The sequence below is a fragment of the Cavia porcellus genome, unplaced genomic scaffold (genome assembly GCF_034190915.1).
Source record: "Cavia porcellus strain 051 isolate PalLab524CR breed Dunkin Hartley unplaced genomic scaffold, mCavPor4.1 scaffold_25, whole genome shotgun sequence".
Taxonomy (NCBI): Eukaryota; Metazoa; Chordata; class Mammalia; order Rodentia; family Caviidae; genus Cavia; species Cavia porcellus.
Window position 1 is genome coordinate 19,108,621 of NW_026947508.1, and position 15,672 is coordinate 19,124,292.

Sequence of the window (15,672 nt, forward strand, 5' to 3'; positions counted from 1 at the left end):
AGGCTGCACCGATTCGGCTGCTTCTGGTTCCAAAGGCGTCAGCACCTGCCCTTGGGCCTCTCCCCTTCACTTTTCTAGGGCAAAATGTTGGTCTGTCCAGCTCCTTCCCTCTGTGTTCCTTGATCCTGTCTCCTACATTATAGTTCTGCCACCCACATCTGCCATCAGACCTCAGACCTGTCATACTAGAAAATTCCACCTGGTAACAACCACCAGGTCCTGTCTGTCCAGCTCACTTCCTTATGTCCCCAGTTCCACACCTGAGTCACCTGAGCCTGATGATAATGCAGAGGATGGAAAATGTGGCACTGCCATGGCATGCGCCCCATGCTAGGCACTGTCTCCAGTGCTGTATCCACTTATTGAATCCTCATGACAGATCTAGGTATGAATATTATTGTTACCTCCATTCTGTGGATAGGGCAATTAAAGTACCTAGAGGTTAACTAAGGTGCCCGAATCGGTTCAGCTGCTGCAGGTTGAGCTGAGATTTGAACCCAGGCTAACTGGCATAGAATCAGAAGGAAGTTCCCTATTTGTACCGTTGTCCATTGTTGCAGTCTCACTCGTGGTTCTGTGGCTTACTGGTTATATTTCCTCCCTTGTAGACAGCCCCTTGGATCTCTCTTGGTCTCTGGGTTCTCTCTGAGCAGTACCCCAGGCTGGGCACATTCACCCCTCGGCTTCCTCCCGGGTGCTGGTGTACATTCTGCATCTGAAGGCCCCACTCCCAGGCTGTGGCCCGCTGTGCCTTTCTGGTCTGCTCACTCTCCCCTGCTGTTACAGCTTGCTGTTTCTTACCTCCTCTCCCCTCACTAAGGCTCCTGACTGTGCCTTGTATTTCTCCAAGAAAATATAAACCATAAGTGGGGAATTTTTCCTGCAAGAGAATTTACCTGTGCTAGCCACCGCTGACCCTCTGCCCTCTCTCTCAAAGGCACTGGGCCCAGAAACTTCCTGCCTTTCTCTAACTCAAAGATTTGCTTTTGCAATTCATCCTTCTGTGTTGTTAGCCCCCCCCACTTACTGTATTATGCTAATTGGTGAGTAGGCATCACCTGCCTTAAACAAACAAAATCCCCCAGCTTCTACTCCATTTCTCTGCTCCCTGTCGTGCAAAATCCATGGAAGAGAAGCTCCTGACCCCTGCCTCTACTCTCTCATTTCCCGTTTGTGAGCCAGTCTAGTCAGGCCTTTGCTCCCAGCTTCCTGTCTGTCACGCCCCAGCCTGCATCTTGCTTGTGACCCTTCGGCAGCATTCGATCCAGTTTAGGCGCCTTCTCTATGGGCCCTCCAGAAACGCAGCCCCTCCTGGCTGTCCTCCCCTCCGCCGCTCCTCAGGCATCTTTGCTGGTTCTTCTGCCTGTCCTCATCTAAAATTTTGTAGTGCTGTAGATCTGGGTGTCCAGACTTCTCCATGACCTCCGTTACATTCACTCCCTGGGTGATCTTCTCCAGTCACGTGGCTGCAAACACTGTCCTTACCTGAAAAACTGTACAGCCCAAACTCTACCCTTCCCCTAAGCCTCAGACTTGGACATATTCCATGTAGTGTCTCCTCTGAGGTGGTCAGTCTGTACACATCAGGACCCTAAACACTCCACATTCACAACTGACCCCTGGATTTTTCCTCCCAGGACTATAAGGTGTGATTGAAACATAATGTGTGATTGAATAAAAGTATACATTTAAAAATTATTACAGTAAAAGATATATTGTCATTAATTCCTCCCCGCTTCTGAACATGCTTATCTCATTGTTTTTGAGTGTCTTTAGGAGGCCTGATTTTGAAAATACAGTGAGTGCTGCTACCAAGTGCCATCCAGTAGAAAGGCGGGCCGGGAGAAACAGACATGTGTCCTCATCCATGTTACTAACTGGGTCTGGCACCGTGCCGCTTCTGCCTCTTTCCCCAAGTTAAAATGATACCAAAGGTCAACATTTTGAATTGACTCAGGACGTGGAGACAGCCACGACCGTGCAACTAAAGAAAGGGTAAAGGACTTGCAGACCTACCTGGGAAGGTACAAGGACAGTGGGGAAGTGCCCTTGAGGAGGGTGATCAATGGCATTGAATTTTAAAAAATGTTTAACATTCGTTATATTGCCAACCACACTTTGAAGCCCATCCCGAAACAGTCCATCTCAGTAAGTAGTACTTCCATCCACCTAGTCGCTCCACATAAAAACCTTGAAGTCTTCTTTAACTTTTTTGGCTTTTCTTATACCCCACGGGAAATCTATTGGCAAATGTGATTTTTTGCCTTCAGAATACAGAATCCAGGGGGCTGGGGATTTAGGTCAGTAGTACAAGTGCCTGCCTGGCAAGCATGAGGTTGTGAGTTTGATCCCTGGTACCAAAAAAAAAAAAAAAAAAAAAGCAGAACCCCACCTCTTCCCGCACCCCACCTCCAGCTGACATCCCACCCAAGTCTGGCTCATTGCAACGCCCACACTGAGGTCTCCAATACTTCACCCTTCCCCGATCCTCCCTTAGCAGCCAACATGCTGCTTTTAAAACTGCAGATCACATGACATGACATCACACCTCTTCTCTGCTCAAAATCCCAATGCTAGTATCTTTCATAGTAAAATCCAAAGTCCTTACTAGAGACGGACACATAAGAGCAGAGGTCTTGTTCTTTTTGAATGCATGCAGCATCTCACCGCACTAATCAGCTACCCCTCCAAACCCTACGAGGTCCTAATGTTACCTTAGATGACAGGCTGGAGCTCCAAGAAGTTACATTGTCCTCTCAGGGACTGTGCTGGGGACAGAGCTAGGATACAAACCTCAGTCTTGGATATCAAGTCCAGTGATCTTTCTCCTAAAGCTGAGCGGGGCACTGGGATCTCACATGGACTCTGCTGCTGTCCTGCTATGTGATTTGGAGACAGGATTTCACTGAATCCCCCAGGCTGGGCTCAAACCTGGACCCCTTCTACATTAATCTGAAATCACAGGGTTGTGCCACCAAGCCCATTGGACTTAGTCTTTTTGAGACAGGGTCTCTCTATGCAGTTCAGGCTGGCCTTGAGCTCACTTTGTAGCCCAGCCTGGTCTCAAACTCGCAACGATCCTCCCGCCTCAGCCTCCCAAGTGCTGGGATTACAGGCATGAGCCATCACACCCAGCTTGACTTACTGTTTCTTGATAGCGTCTTCCATTAAAGATGACAGAGGTGGCTAATGACATATAGTGAGTGGTTTCAAAGAAGATTCCCTAAGCAGCTTACTGGTACCGTGGCCAGTGGGGCTCTGGAAACTAATTCTTTTCATACTTTTTATACTACCGTAATTACCTTGTGACTTGGCAGAGTCCCACAGGGTCATATTTTGGAGTTAAAGTCAATATTCAGCATAGACTACCTTTTCCCAACATCATTTGGGCCTATCTTTGTTTTGTTTTGTTTTGAGACAAAGTCTCACTATGCAGTTCAGGCTGGCCTTGAACTCACTATGATCCTCCTGCCTCAGTCTCCCAAGTGCTGGAATTATAGGCATGCGCCACCATGCCTGACTCTGTCTTTTTTTTTTTTTTTTTGTAACCCCAAATCTTCACCAGAAGGAAGCAGTGGAAACTCACCCTTCCTGCTTCTCACCCCTCTTCTCTCAAATCCCCCCTCACGGGCCCCCCTAACTCACATTGAAGAGTTGCTTGCAGAGTAACCTCATGGCGCCAAAAGCTGTCACCTCCACCAGGGCCATCACTGCCAACTGCACCAAGTTGGCCCTCCCCAGGACGGAGCCCGCCGAGATCAACGCTGACATGGCACTCATGGTGGCCAGCCGGATACTAGCAGAGAGAAGGAGAGCCAGGTGATCAGGAGACAGGACACCTTTCATTCATTCATTTGCTCCTCCCACCACCACCTTCTGCCTGGCCCTGCTGAAGGCACAAAGGACAAAAAGACTGGGTTTCTGCTTTCAGGAGGGCTGCTCTTCAGTCAAGTGGCTTCACCCTGTCCCAACCAAGGTGGTGTTTGTGCTCTGAGACACAGTTTTGCACACATCCTACCCAGACCACTCCAAGACTTTCACACCTGTGTCACTGACTCGAGGTCTCCTGGGATCTAACACCTAGGACTGCCCAGAGACCTTCTTAGCTGTCCTCACTGCTCACAGATGCTCAATAGAGGGCGCTCCTGCTGCACCTGCTGGCCCACCTGTTACTCGGTCCGGCTCTCGCTTTCCCTCCCTCTCCCAGAGTCAGAAGGAGACAGGTTTGGAAAAGTACCAGCCTGCCTTCCTCTCCTGGCTTTGCCACCTGAGCAGCTATTTAATCTCCCTGTGCCTGTTTGTCCTTCTGCAAAACAAGACTGGTCAGCCTACTTGTCTCATGGAGGTGGAACAGTCTCTGAATATGTGTATTTAGCACCAAAACGGCATGAAGAGCCCATCATGAGTACAAGCTGTCATCACAAACACGATCACTGGTCCCTTTCTTCCCTTGACAAATGAGCAGGGAGTATTTTCACTGCGGGGATTCAGGAGGAGAAAACCTTTTAATTGTCTTTCTTTTTTCTTTTGAGGCAGGGTCTTGCTATGTAGTCCACAGTGGTTTTGAACTTGCTGTGTAGCTCAGGTTGGCTCTGAACTAGTGACTCTGCTGCCTCCGCCTCCTGAGTGCTGGGATGGCAGGTGTACCCCTCCACACCTGGCTGAGAAAACCCTTTTAGGCTGACATTGGGGGAACTAGGGCTTTTCCACCATGACCTGTTAAGTAGGGATGTCTGTGCTGGCTCAAAGCTAGAGGTGTTCCCTGGAATGAGCAAGCGGTGCCCACTGGACTCATCCACCTTCCCTGAGGAGGTGGCACTGAACTGGACAGCCCACTTTCCCTTGAGCATCTGGGAATTCCCAACGCTGCTGGGACAGCCACAGTGCCTGTGATAAAAACCACGTACAACAGGCTTGTAAGTACAGCGCTTCAATTAAATGCCGACGTTCTGAGAAACCTCTTTGAAATGGTGCGAGGTTACCACGCAGCAGCTCCTTCTGCAGAAGAATACACTAAGTCTAGAACAATTGACAGTTTGGGTAATGACCGTGCCACCAGCTGACGACAGACCTGAGGTCTGGACCCCGCTGGCCTAGATCCCACACCTGTGCGCTGAAGTCCGGACGCAGCTTCCCTGGAGTTTGTTGCCAACACAGACTCAAGGACTTCCAGGGGAAGGTCATAAAGAGCAGAGGCTGTGGGCACAGGCCTTACAGGGACCAGAACAAGGGTTATTTCCACCGTTCATCTCACACAGGCTGTGTCTCTTAAGTGAGTGCTTTTGTTTTACTGAGAGAAGCTTAATTCTTAAGAAATGAGTTACAGTGGCGTGTCACACTGCAGAGGCTGGTTGGTGACAGGCAAGTGTAAGACTGTGAAAAGTACAATGGATGGGAGCACAGACTGCCTGTGCTGACGGTGTGACTCAGTCAATTCCGGGCTGTGTGATCTCGGGCAAATTACTTAACCACTCTGTGCCTCCGTGCCTACAAGGTGGGGCAGTATCTCTGGAGCTGCTGTAAGGGCAAAACGAGTCAGTACATGTAAAGTGCAAGAGGGAGCTGATTATTACTATCTTTGTCTAGACGGAGTCCTCTAGACTTTCAAAATAAACTTTAAATTTATCATTCAGGGCTGAGGTAGCTCAGTAATACCTTACTGGTCTAGCATGCATAAGGCCTTGGTGATCCCCCAGCCTGGGAAAAAAATAAAATAAAATAAAATTCATTTAGAGTTCCTTTGGCTTTCAGTTTTTATTTCAATAATCATTTACCAAACTCTTCCTTCATGAGGAAACAAAGAAAGGCAAAGCTCTCTGACAGGGACTCGTGGCAGAGGCAATTCAGAGCCAGGCCAGGTGGCACAGTTTTGAGTGAGCCAGGGACAGAGGAGGCCTGGGTGCCACCCATGGCCCAGGCTGGAGGGAGCTCATTGTTCAAACCTGGAAAGCCGCGGTGGGAGGGGGCTGTCCCAGCGGGAGGATCCGGTGCTCAGGGTGGGGCAGAGCTGCAGGCTGCCGACGGCACCTTCTCATGCCCCTTGACTGAGTCACAAGCCAACAGGTCCCTGTGCAGGGCAGAAGGGAGCAGCCGTGCTGTGCCTTCAGCTCAGCTTGTGCGACCTTATACCAAGGCCACAGGACACTGAGCCGGGGCCACAACTGTCAGAATTTCTCGAGTCCCCTTTGTCACTTCCTAGGTGAATACCAGGGGTTATTCAATCCCTATAAGGCTTAGTTCTAAGAGTTTTAAAAAGGAAAAGCGTGGGGAGTTCCCCCTGACCCTGGACAGTGAGGAACTGCTGAGTCTGTGTTGCATTTCATGACCACTCTGGAGTGTGTAGGAAAGGTTAGGTCACAAGAGGCTTAAAAGCTATCTCCACTACTTAGCTGTGTGGCTTTGGCCAAGTGCCGTACCCTCTCTGAGCCTTCATTTCCTTACGTATATTTGAGGGTGGACCCCGATCTGGAAGGGTTAAAATATCTGTGAGGTATGTGGCACGGCAGGAGGCTTTGGGGATTACCATTGTGGGGGCAGAACAGAAGTTCAAAATTGGATAAAAGTTCTTAAGAGGAAATGTTACTTAGTTCCTCCTACCAAATGCTAATGACTCTTAAAAGTATGCAGAATAACCCTCACTCAGATTAACCTAGGGAACATTTACTGACCCCACAGGTTATTTCATACTTCTTCCTAATCAATACCCACTCATTACTACCATAGTGTAGTTTAGTTTTGATAGTTTGTAGTGTCACCTATAAATGCATCTAAACGGATCAAAGCTAGTGTAAAGGAGATGAAGGTGTGGCTGGATGGCTGGCTCTCTTCCACCATCATCTCAGGACAGTCCTTTATTTTTTGGAAGAGATATCTCTCCAGGTACATTTCTCTCTCTCTCCCCCTCTCTCCTTCTCTCTCTCTCTTTCTCTGTTTCATACTAGGACTTGAACCCATGGCCTTACACATATTAGGGAAACACTGTGCTACTAAGCTACACCCCTTTATATTTTATTTTGAGACTGGTCTTTGCCAAGCTCCCCAGGCTGGCCTCAAACTGAGATCCTCTCTTTCATCCTGAAGAGTAGTTGGGATTACAAACGTAAGCCACTACACTCAGCTCTTTCTTAATTTTATACAAACCCATGTTGATTGTGTAGCCTTACCAAAATAATAATTTAAAATAAGAAAGAAGTTAGAGAGGGTTGTAGACCTGAAGGTCTTGTGACACCACCCAGTTGAGGTGTCAGCTAGTAGATATATAACGAATAATCTAGAAGTATGTCTTAAATATTGTATGGCATCAGTGCTAGTAAGAGAGGAAGGTAATTTCAACTCTTTTAGAACCTCATGGACCCCATGTCCTCAATGACTGAAAGCAACCCAGCTGCCATTGGTCACCTGGACAGGTTGATGATCATCTTCCCCTGAAAGGGCTGGCTCAGGAAGCCATCCAGCAGGACTGCCCACTGCACGCCAAGGGCCAGCATGAAGAGGTTGAAGGCCACAGTGCTCCAGCAGTGTCTCCGCAAATATGAAGTGAGGAAGCCAAAGCCAAGGGCCGCCATGATGGTAAAATCCTGGAGGACTGCTCAGGGAAGAGGAAGGGCGAAGAACAGGAGGAAGCAGACAAGAGAGAGGGAATATGAAGTGAGAATTCACAGAATGGCAGCTGCAAGGGACATTTAGGGTGCTTGGTCAAGTCATTTTGCCTCCTTGGGCCTCATTTTTTTTCCTTCTGATCAGTGAGGATAGCACACTCGTACCGGAGGGCTGAGGTAGAATTACGTCAGCTAATGCTGGCTAAGCACTTCGGGCAAGGCCTGGCCCATTGTGAGGGCTCAGAAAACACAGCAATTATTGTTGTTAATAAGCACAGTGTCATGTAGGGCATTGGGATCTCTGCTTAACACGTAGCCAACACTCAGGAGGGGTAATTGCTGTGATCAGGTTCAACTCCTGGTCATGCTATGAAGAAAATAAAGCCATACCAGCTAAGTGATTCGGCCCAGGTCACAGAGGCAAAGAGGCAAAGGCAGGCCGAAAGCTCCTGTCGGCAGAAAACAGCCCTTGTCTTCACCATTTGTTGTGAGGGACCTGGTGGACCAGCAAATCACACCAGGGTCACTCGATTTTCCTGGGCTCAGAACCTGAGCAGAGATTGCTGAGGCAGGTGAGTGGAAAAGCCATATGCCAGGGCAGGGAGAGCCCAGCAGAAGGGAAAGAGGAACACTAGTTTGGTTTGACTCCAGTTTTGAGAAATAGTTAGCAGCCTGTGCTAATGAGCAAACATGGATTCAGATCAGGGCACTAGTGGTGTGGTCGTGTCTAATATTCAGCCTCTCCGAGTTTAACAGCCTCACTTTATTAAGCATTGTGCATGTGCTGACTGTTGAAATCACTTCACCAGACCAGCTTCTTAGTCCTCAAACCACCCTTTGAGGCAGGTCCATCACCATCTTACAGACGTGGAAACTAAGGCACAGAGGAACTAGTAACTTGGCCTGGTTGGTAGAGCCAGGATTTTTCTATGTGCAGCAGGGAGTTACTGTGGCCGTATCTCTGGTCTTTTTTTTTCCATTTTGTGTTAAGGTTGTGCTAAGTTGCTAAATTGCCCAGGCTGGTTTAGAACTTGCGATCCTCCTGTCTTAGTCTCCCAGAGTACTGAGATGGAAGGCATGCACCACCATGCGTGGTGAGAGCCAGGATTTGAACCTATACAGTCTTATGGAGCCTGGGGCTTTAGCTTCCACACTCTCCCCCTCTCTGCCCTGTTCCTGGTCGTCTTTGTTAGATGGGAAAAATAATCACACCCCTTCATCAGGTTGCCGGAGTCAAACGGTACGAGGCCCATAGTGGCTCGGAAGAGTAAAGGTCACTTTATCAAGAAACACCAATTATTTTCACACATGTATGAACGCCCAAGAGATGTCTTGAAGGATTTTTTTTTTCTTCTCATAGATATTGTCTCTGGACTTGGGAGATTTTTTACTTTCTTTTCAGTGTTTCAATTTTCTGCAAGTAATACATGGATAATAAACATTTCTTTTTTAAGCTTGGGCCTCAAGTTCAGACAGTTCTGTTTGATCACAGTTCTGTAATTTCCTTTTAGGTTAAACTTCATTAAATTGCTGACAGTTGGCCATTTTTGACCTTTAAGATCATCCATTTACATGTTTCCACCTCATAGACTTGTATATTTTTTACTTCCCTCATCAGCTAAATAAGGGCAATTAACCAGAGACTGCTGGGAGAGCTGACAAAAATACTGTTTTGTTCATGTGTTTGGTGCGGGACCCGGCACATGAAGAACATTCAGGAAAACACGATCCATCATTATCATAATAACCACCTCCACACGAATTCACCTGGTCTCCAAGCCCAGCTTGCCTAAAAACAGTGAAAAAGTTCGGATTACTGAAACACTCCAGAGTCACAGAAAGCTCCTTGATTGACACGGTCCCTCAAAGTCACATCCGTGAATACATACACCCAGTGCCTGGTATGCAGGACTCTGGTGAATATTCCTGTTCCCCAGTCAACCTGACAACACTGGGATGCAGGAGGCCCCTGCGGAACAAGCACACACACCTCTGCACATGATCTGAGGACTTGGGGAGTGGGTGTGAAGTGGGGATCAGGGAGGATTTGCTTTTTGCAACTTCTTCCCTGGCATCGGGGTGGTGGTGGGGAGGTGCAGGGACTGTCCCATCTCCTGCTTGCCTCCTCTTGCCAATGGAGGTGGCAGGGCTCCCTGCAGAGGGGCTCCTCTTGGGATTGTTCAGGCGCCTCCAGGAGCCAAGCAGGAAATGTGGGTATGAAAGTGCCTTTCTCATTCGGGAGTGGTGAGGCTTGTGGCCAACTGGAAGCTGCACATCCCGGTTGGGATAGTCATATTTAACCACTTGCGGGACACTCCGGTTCTCCGGTTAAATAAAAACTCATCTGCCACTTTGTAGCAATTTCCAGGCACAGGGTCCAGACATACTGAAGATTCCATGGCTAGGGAGAGTCCTTCATTTTCCTCCCGTTTTATCAAAGAAGACCAGAGAGAGCACGTGCCTTCCTCAAGTCCATATAACACCTGCAGTGGAACCCAATGCAGCGTCCTTCTACCAGGCCACACTGTTGCTAGCTTTTTTGTTTTGTTTTGTTTTGTGGAAAATTTTGTTTGTTATGTAGCCCTGGCTGGTCTGAAACTTGTGGCAATTCTCCTGCCTCAGTTTCCCGAGTGCTGGGATTATAGGCATGTGCCACCACGTCTGGCTCTTGTTTTTTTTTTTTTTAACCTCATTGTAGTAAAGACTTTAGCAAAGTCTCTTGTCATCTCTGGACCTCGGTTTCCTTCTCTGGAAACCACAGGAGTTGGGCTTGATGTTCTCTGGGTCCTTAGAGCTCTGGGATATTTTGAGGAAGGGGAAGAGAAGGATGGGGAGAGCCGAGTGATGAGGGCAGAGGTGGCTCTGAAGGTTAAAAAGCCAGAAGATGGTGCAGAGTGTGAGGGAGCCCTCTGTCAGCCCCGCTGCTCCCCGATGCTGGATGGCAGAGCTCATCCAACATCTTCCCAAGACCTCACGGCATCTGTGAGGCAGGAACCACACCCCACCCAAGAAGATGCGATTAGGGCAGCAGTTTCCAGGAGTTGTTGACTGCACCCACGCACCCCAAATGTTCAGTAGCGTTTGGTTTCAGAACTCCTCAGTCATCCTGTTACTTCCTGTCCCAGCCTCCTGGGGCTCCAAGGCCCAGATGCCTTCTTCTCATGTCTTGTTCCCTGGGCGTCAGCCACATCGGCTGGCTGCCGTCTCCAGTCTGATAAGCAAGTGGACTGGAAGGTGTTGGGCAGCGATAGGGAGTGCAGGTGCTGCAGAGGCCCCCAGGGACTCGGCCCGCACAGGAACTTTACAGTTTAAGTCAGGACTTTGGGAGAAGTATGTGAAAGGCCCATGACTTGGAGACAGAAGGTCTAACTGGGGCGCAGCAGTGAGAGGAAGCCATTGTTGGCATCACGGGAACAGCACGTGCACAGAGGGGACCTCTACTCACATCCTCTGTCCACACAGCCTGTGTGCTGGGTGCCTCTACTGTCCCCATTAACACCCGGAAAAAGGGGGGCATAGAGAGCCGCTGTGCTTACTCAGGTCCCACAGCTGGCAAATCGTGACAGGACGATTTGAACTCCGATTATCTGGGCCTAGCCACTATGCCATGTAGCATATCTATTGCAACAGGCGAGTGCGGGCCTCTGAGTCAGGGAGCCAAGCTTCAGAGCCTGGCTATACCTTGCTTTCCTAGCATTCTGATCTGTAAAGTAGGCATGAAACATGGCACCTGCTCAGAGGATGGCTATGGGCATTGCTGGGTTGCATGAATCACTTTGCCCAGCCTTGAACACACAGTGTCAATAACTATTGCCCCCGTGCCTGCTACGTATGGAGCTGTGACTTTGGGCAACACAGTTTCCTGTCCGGGTCTGATGTTCATTGGTGAAGAGTTCATTTGGATAACTGCTTTTCAGTCCTTCACGTCTATCCACAGGACCAGTTACCCTCTCTGGTCTGCTGCCTGCAGATTCTGATCTGCCCCACCCACTCTGGCAGCACCCTGGCAATTTGAACACCAGCATCTCTGAAGCCCAGGCCGTGGGCTGGGCCCCTACCCTCTGCATACCGGCGGGACCTCCTGCCTGGGACCTTCCAGGGAGCCCCATTCTGCCTTCTTCCCCGACTATGCCCACTCACTCTCACCCTGAAGCAGCCTGGAAAGAGAAAAAGATTTCACTTCCCAAAGGGGCAGCCCAAAGTTGAGATGTGGGAGGTTTTGGGAATTTACAGTCCCTTAGGGATTCTTTTTTTTTTTTTTTTTTTTTTTTGAGACAGTCTCGCTATGTAGTACGGGCTGGCCTTGAACTCGCTTGTGTTGCCCAAGCTGACCTCAAACTCATGGCGATCCTTCTGACTCAGCCTCACACGTGCCGGTACTACAGGCATGTGCCATCGCACCCCATATTCTTTTGGTCTTCTTGTATCCCTTCTCCCTGCTTCTGAGGAGTACAGCCAGCACCAAGTGGTGTCTATAACACAGGTCCTTGATTTATAGTAAAACAGTCTGGCTCCAGCAGATCTCGCACTTTTGTATCCATTAGAATCACTCAGAGGGCTGGGCATGGTATACATGCCTGTAGTCCCAGAATTTGGGAAGCTGAGGCAAGAGGATCACCACGAGTTTAAAGCCAGCCAGGATGACAGAGAGAGACTGTCAAAAAAAAAAAAAAAAAAAAAAAAAAAAAAAAAAAAGAAAAGAAAAGAAAAGAAAAAGAAAAAGAAAAAAAAAATCAGAGGGCTCTTTAAAGCACGTATTACTAGAATTTCTGATCAGTAGGCCAGAAATTTCCAGTAAGTTCCCAGTAATCATAACTCTAACCCTAAACTGCATGTCCAGTAAGTCTCAATAAGTTCCCTGGGGATGCAGAGGCAACTAGTCTGGGGACCACATTTTGGGAACTACAGAGCCAGGCTATGCTAAAGGTACTTGTAAAGTCTGCAACTCTAGAGTTATTTGATACTCAGATCTACCCAGCATCCTCCCTGCACTTGTTCAGAATGCCAGTCTCAAGCCTCTTAGCTTTGGAAAGTCTCTGGGGATGTGTGTGGGGATACCGGATCACTGTTTCTTCATATTTATCGTGTAGCAATGAATAGGAAGGGTTTTTTTTTATAATATGACTACTATGGGAAATCTTAAATGTAGAAAAAATACCATACTGACCTCATGTACGTATTTCTACTATGGAACCAATCTTGTTTTTATTATCTTTCTTTACTTTTTATTTTCTTCTGGTACAAGGCAAACTTTTGATATAGAGCAATTTCAATACGCTTCTGTAACTGATAGAGCCTTGAAAAGCCACTAGGATTTCATCATGCCTAACAAAATTAGCAACCATTCCTGTATATCACATGATGTCCATATTATATTCAAATTTCCTGATTGTCTGCAAAGCGTCTTCTTAGAATCTGCAGGCTTGAATAATTTACTGTCATATACATGGGCTGGGTTAGATTAATGGATTGACAGATCAAGTGATCTCAGTTTGATGTAACTGACTTTCACAAAATGGACAGCTTAAACAATTGCTTTAAAGAAAAACAGATTGGAAGCTGAACAATAATGGTAGCCAAGTGAAAACAAGAAGTGGGGAGAGCCACTTCTTCTGTGAGAGCCATTTCTTCTGTGCAAACCCTTTGCCAATCACAATCCAAGGTAAAAAAAATGTCTGTCCAATCAGACTTGACCAGAAGTCAACCAAGGCAATTTGAAATAATCAAGGAGATGTAAGAAATGGATTTGTATCCGTTATCATTAATGGTAACCATGGAGCCCACTGGAGGTCAATTGATACCATCATGATTAGTAGCTTGAAAATACATATTTCATTTTGATCTTTAAATTTTTAAATTTATATGTAAAAAATTATTGAGTTCTTTTGTTCTTTTTTTGAGGTGAGGTCTCACTAGGTTGCCCAGGCTGGCCCTGATCTTCTGGGGTTAGGGGTGCTTCTGCCTTAGCCTCCCAAGGTGCTTGAACTATAGACACATCCTACAGTGGTGTCACCCAGATTAATGTACAAAAGGTATTAATGCGGTAGAATTTGAGGTTAACATAGAAACACAAAGCATGCTCAAAAATGGTGTGCATAATCAGCAGTTAAAGTCTTCTGGCTGATACTGTAAAGCAACCTCCATACCGGTGTCAGGCCCCAGCCATGACCTGTCTCCTGCCCTCCACTAGCCTGGAGTGGCTTTTTTCTGTAGCCCAAACTCAAGCTCATCTTATTCTTGTTTCCTGCTAGATCAGCAGAGTAAGGGTCAAACTTCTTTCTGAACCTCACGGGTCCACCACCACCTGCTTCCCTCTCTAGGTTCTAGCCACACCACGGAGTTGAACTGTGGCCCCACGTGCGTATGCACATAAGGGCTCCTGCTGGGCTCTTGCTCCTACCGAGCCTTCCAGACTTGGCTGGACACTTACCTCCCTCCAGAAGCCCTCCCTGACACCACTGTCTTCCTTGCCTGGTTGTACTTACTTACTTCTGTGCTTCCCTCCAAAGTGGGTTTCTGAGGAGACTATTTAAGCAGCATGGTATGGTGAAGAACACAGCCTTTGGGGCCAATGTGCAGACTTGAATCAGTGGTTCCTATACCCACTGGTTATGTGACAAGTAACTTAGTCTTGCTATGAAACAGAACCATGAAGCATGGAAAGGAAAACCAAAATGTCTACATTGAAACTGGCTCTTCTATTGCTAGCTGAGTGACTTTGGGCAAATTGCTAGCTTCCTGATGTGAAAAACAGAGGTGCTGATACACCGAATCCCACGGTGGTGTTGTGAGGGTTTAGTGGGAAGCATTTGGAATAGGATCTGGTCTCAACGACTGATCAACCCACTGAGATGGTTGAGACGCATCTCAGTTCTTTAAAAAGCTAAGTTGCACCACTGTGAATATCCGTCTCATTGTAGTTCTCATCACAGTCTGGAGATGATTTTTAGCTGCACATACCATAACCACCATCCTATATTCCCTTGTAGCCACTCCTCCTGATTCAGATTTGCAGATAGAATGCAGACTCCTGGGTGAGAAGAAGGCAGAGGAGAACGGGAACCAGAGCACAGAAAAGAGCAAGAGAAATCTCCAAAGGGAAATGACTTGCAATTAAAGAGAGAGAGAGAAGAGGGAGGAGAAGCAGAGAAGCAAAAGATTAATAACATCAACGTGGCACAGAGAATTTGAGGAACACAGAGGAGAAGTACCCTTGCCCAGCGCTGACAAATTCAAGAAGGCTTCACAGAAGAGGAGCTGCCCAGGCTTCTCTCCAGGGACTACCTAAACTGTGGTCTGGGTCTTGCTGCACGCTAGGGAAGAAGGAGAAATCCCTTTCCTTGGGAATTCTGTGGAAAGGAGCAGTGTGCCACAGATCTCCCTGCCCTCGCCCCTCGTAGCTGTGACCACATCCCCAGGAACTCTCACCTTGATAGGCCTCCAAGAGCGTCTTCTGATCCTTTTGAGAAGAGTCATAGGAGGTCAAAAAGAAGAAGATGAGAATGAAAGTTGCCTCCACCAACAAGATCAACAGATGCAGGCAGCAGCGCACAGAGAGCATCCTGAGTCCCTCTCCGCGCCGCCAGCGTCAGCCTCATCTACAGCCCCGCACCCACCTGAGGAGGGACAGAGGAGACGCACGCCAGAACCTTATCTCAGGCCACAGGGTTGGCTCCGCTGGCCTGGCTGTGGAGTTAACACGAAGCAGAAGGACTAAGACGGGAAGGGAGGGGTGTTGCATTTATTTCAGCATCGTTAATTCACCCAACATAAACCTTTCCTGTGCTTGGTTTCCAGGAGGGAATTCTATTCACTCCACACCTGAATATAGCCTTCCTTCGCTCATTATTTCAGTTTATTTTCTCTGATCCTTGTTTTGAAGATAGGGAATGGTGGGCTAGGATACAGCTCAGCACAAGGGTACCTGCCTTGCATAGGTAAGAGCCTGGGTTCCTTCCCTAGCAACACAAAACAAACAAAAAACGCAGGGAATAGATAGCACTCCTATTTTGCAGGAGGGGAAACGGGCTCCAAGGGAACTTTTGTTTTGTTTTGTTTTGTTTTTGAGACAGTT

General features: G+C 47.8%; 1 protein-coding gene across 2 annotated transcripts in view; it reads right to left on the reverse strand.

Annotated features, from left to right (window-relative positions):
• The window catches only part of Rhce (Rh blood group CcEe antigens), a 33,641-nt gene extending 18,409 nt beyond the window's left edge, over positions 1-15,232 (reverse strand). The window contains exons 1-3 of one of the 2 annotated variants that reach the window (XM_063235789.1): positions 15,027-15,232; positions 7,399-7,585; positions 3,646-3,796 (exon numbers count right to left, since the gene is read on the reverse strand). In XM_063235789.1, coding sequence (XP_063091859.1) covers positions 3,646-3,796; positions 7,399-7,585; positions 15,027-15,159 — 471 coding nt within the window. In that variant the 5' untranslated portion in view covers positions 15,160-15,232. The remainder of the gene's footprint in view (positions 1-3,645; positions 3,797-7,398; positions 7,586-15,026) is intronic. The other variant, XM_063235788.1, reaches the window with a different exon arrangement.
• Between the last annotated feature and the right edge of the window lie 440 nt (positions 15,233-15,672).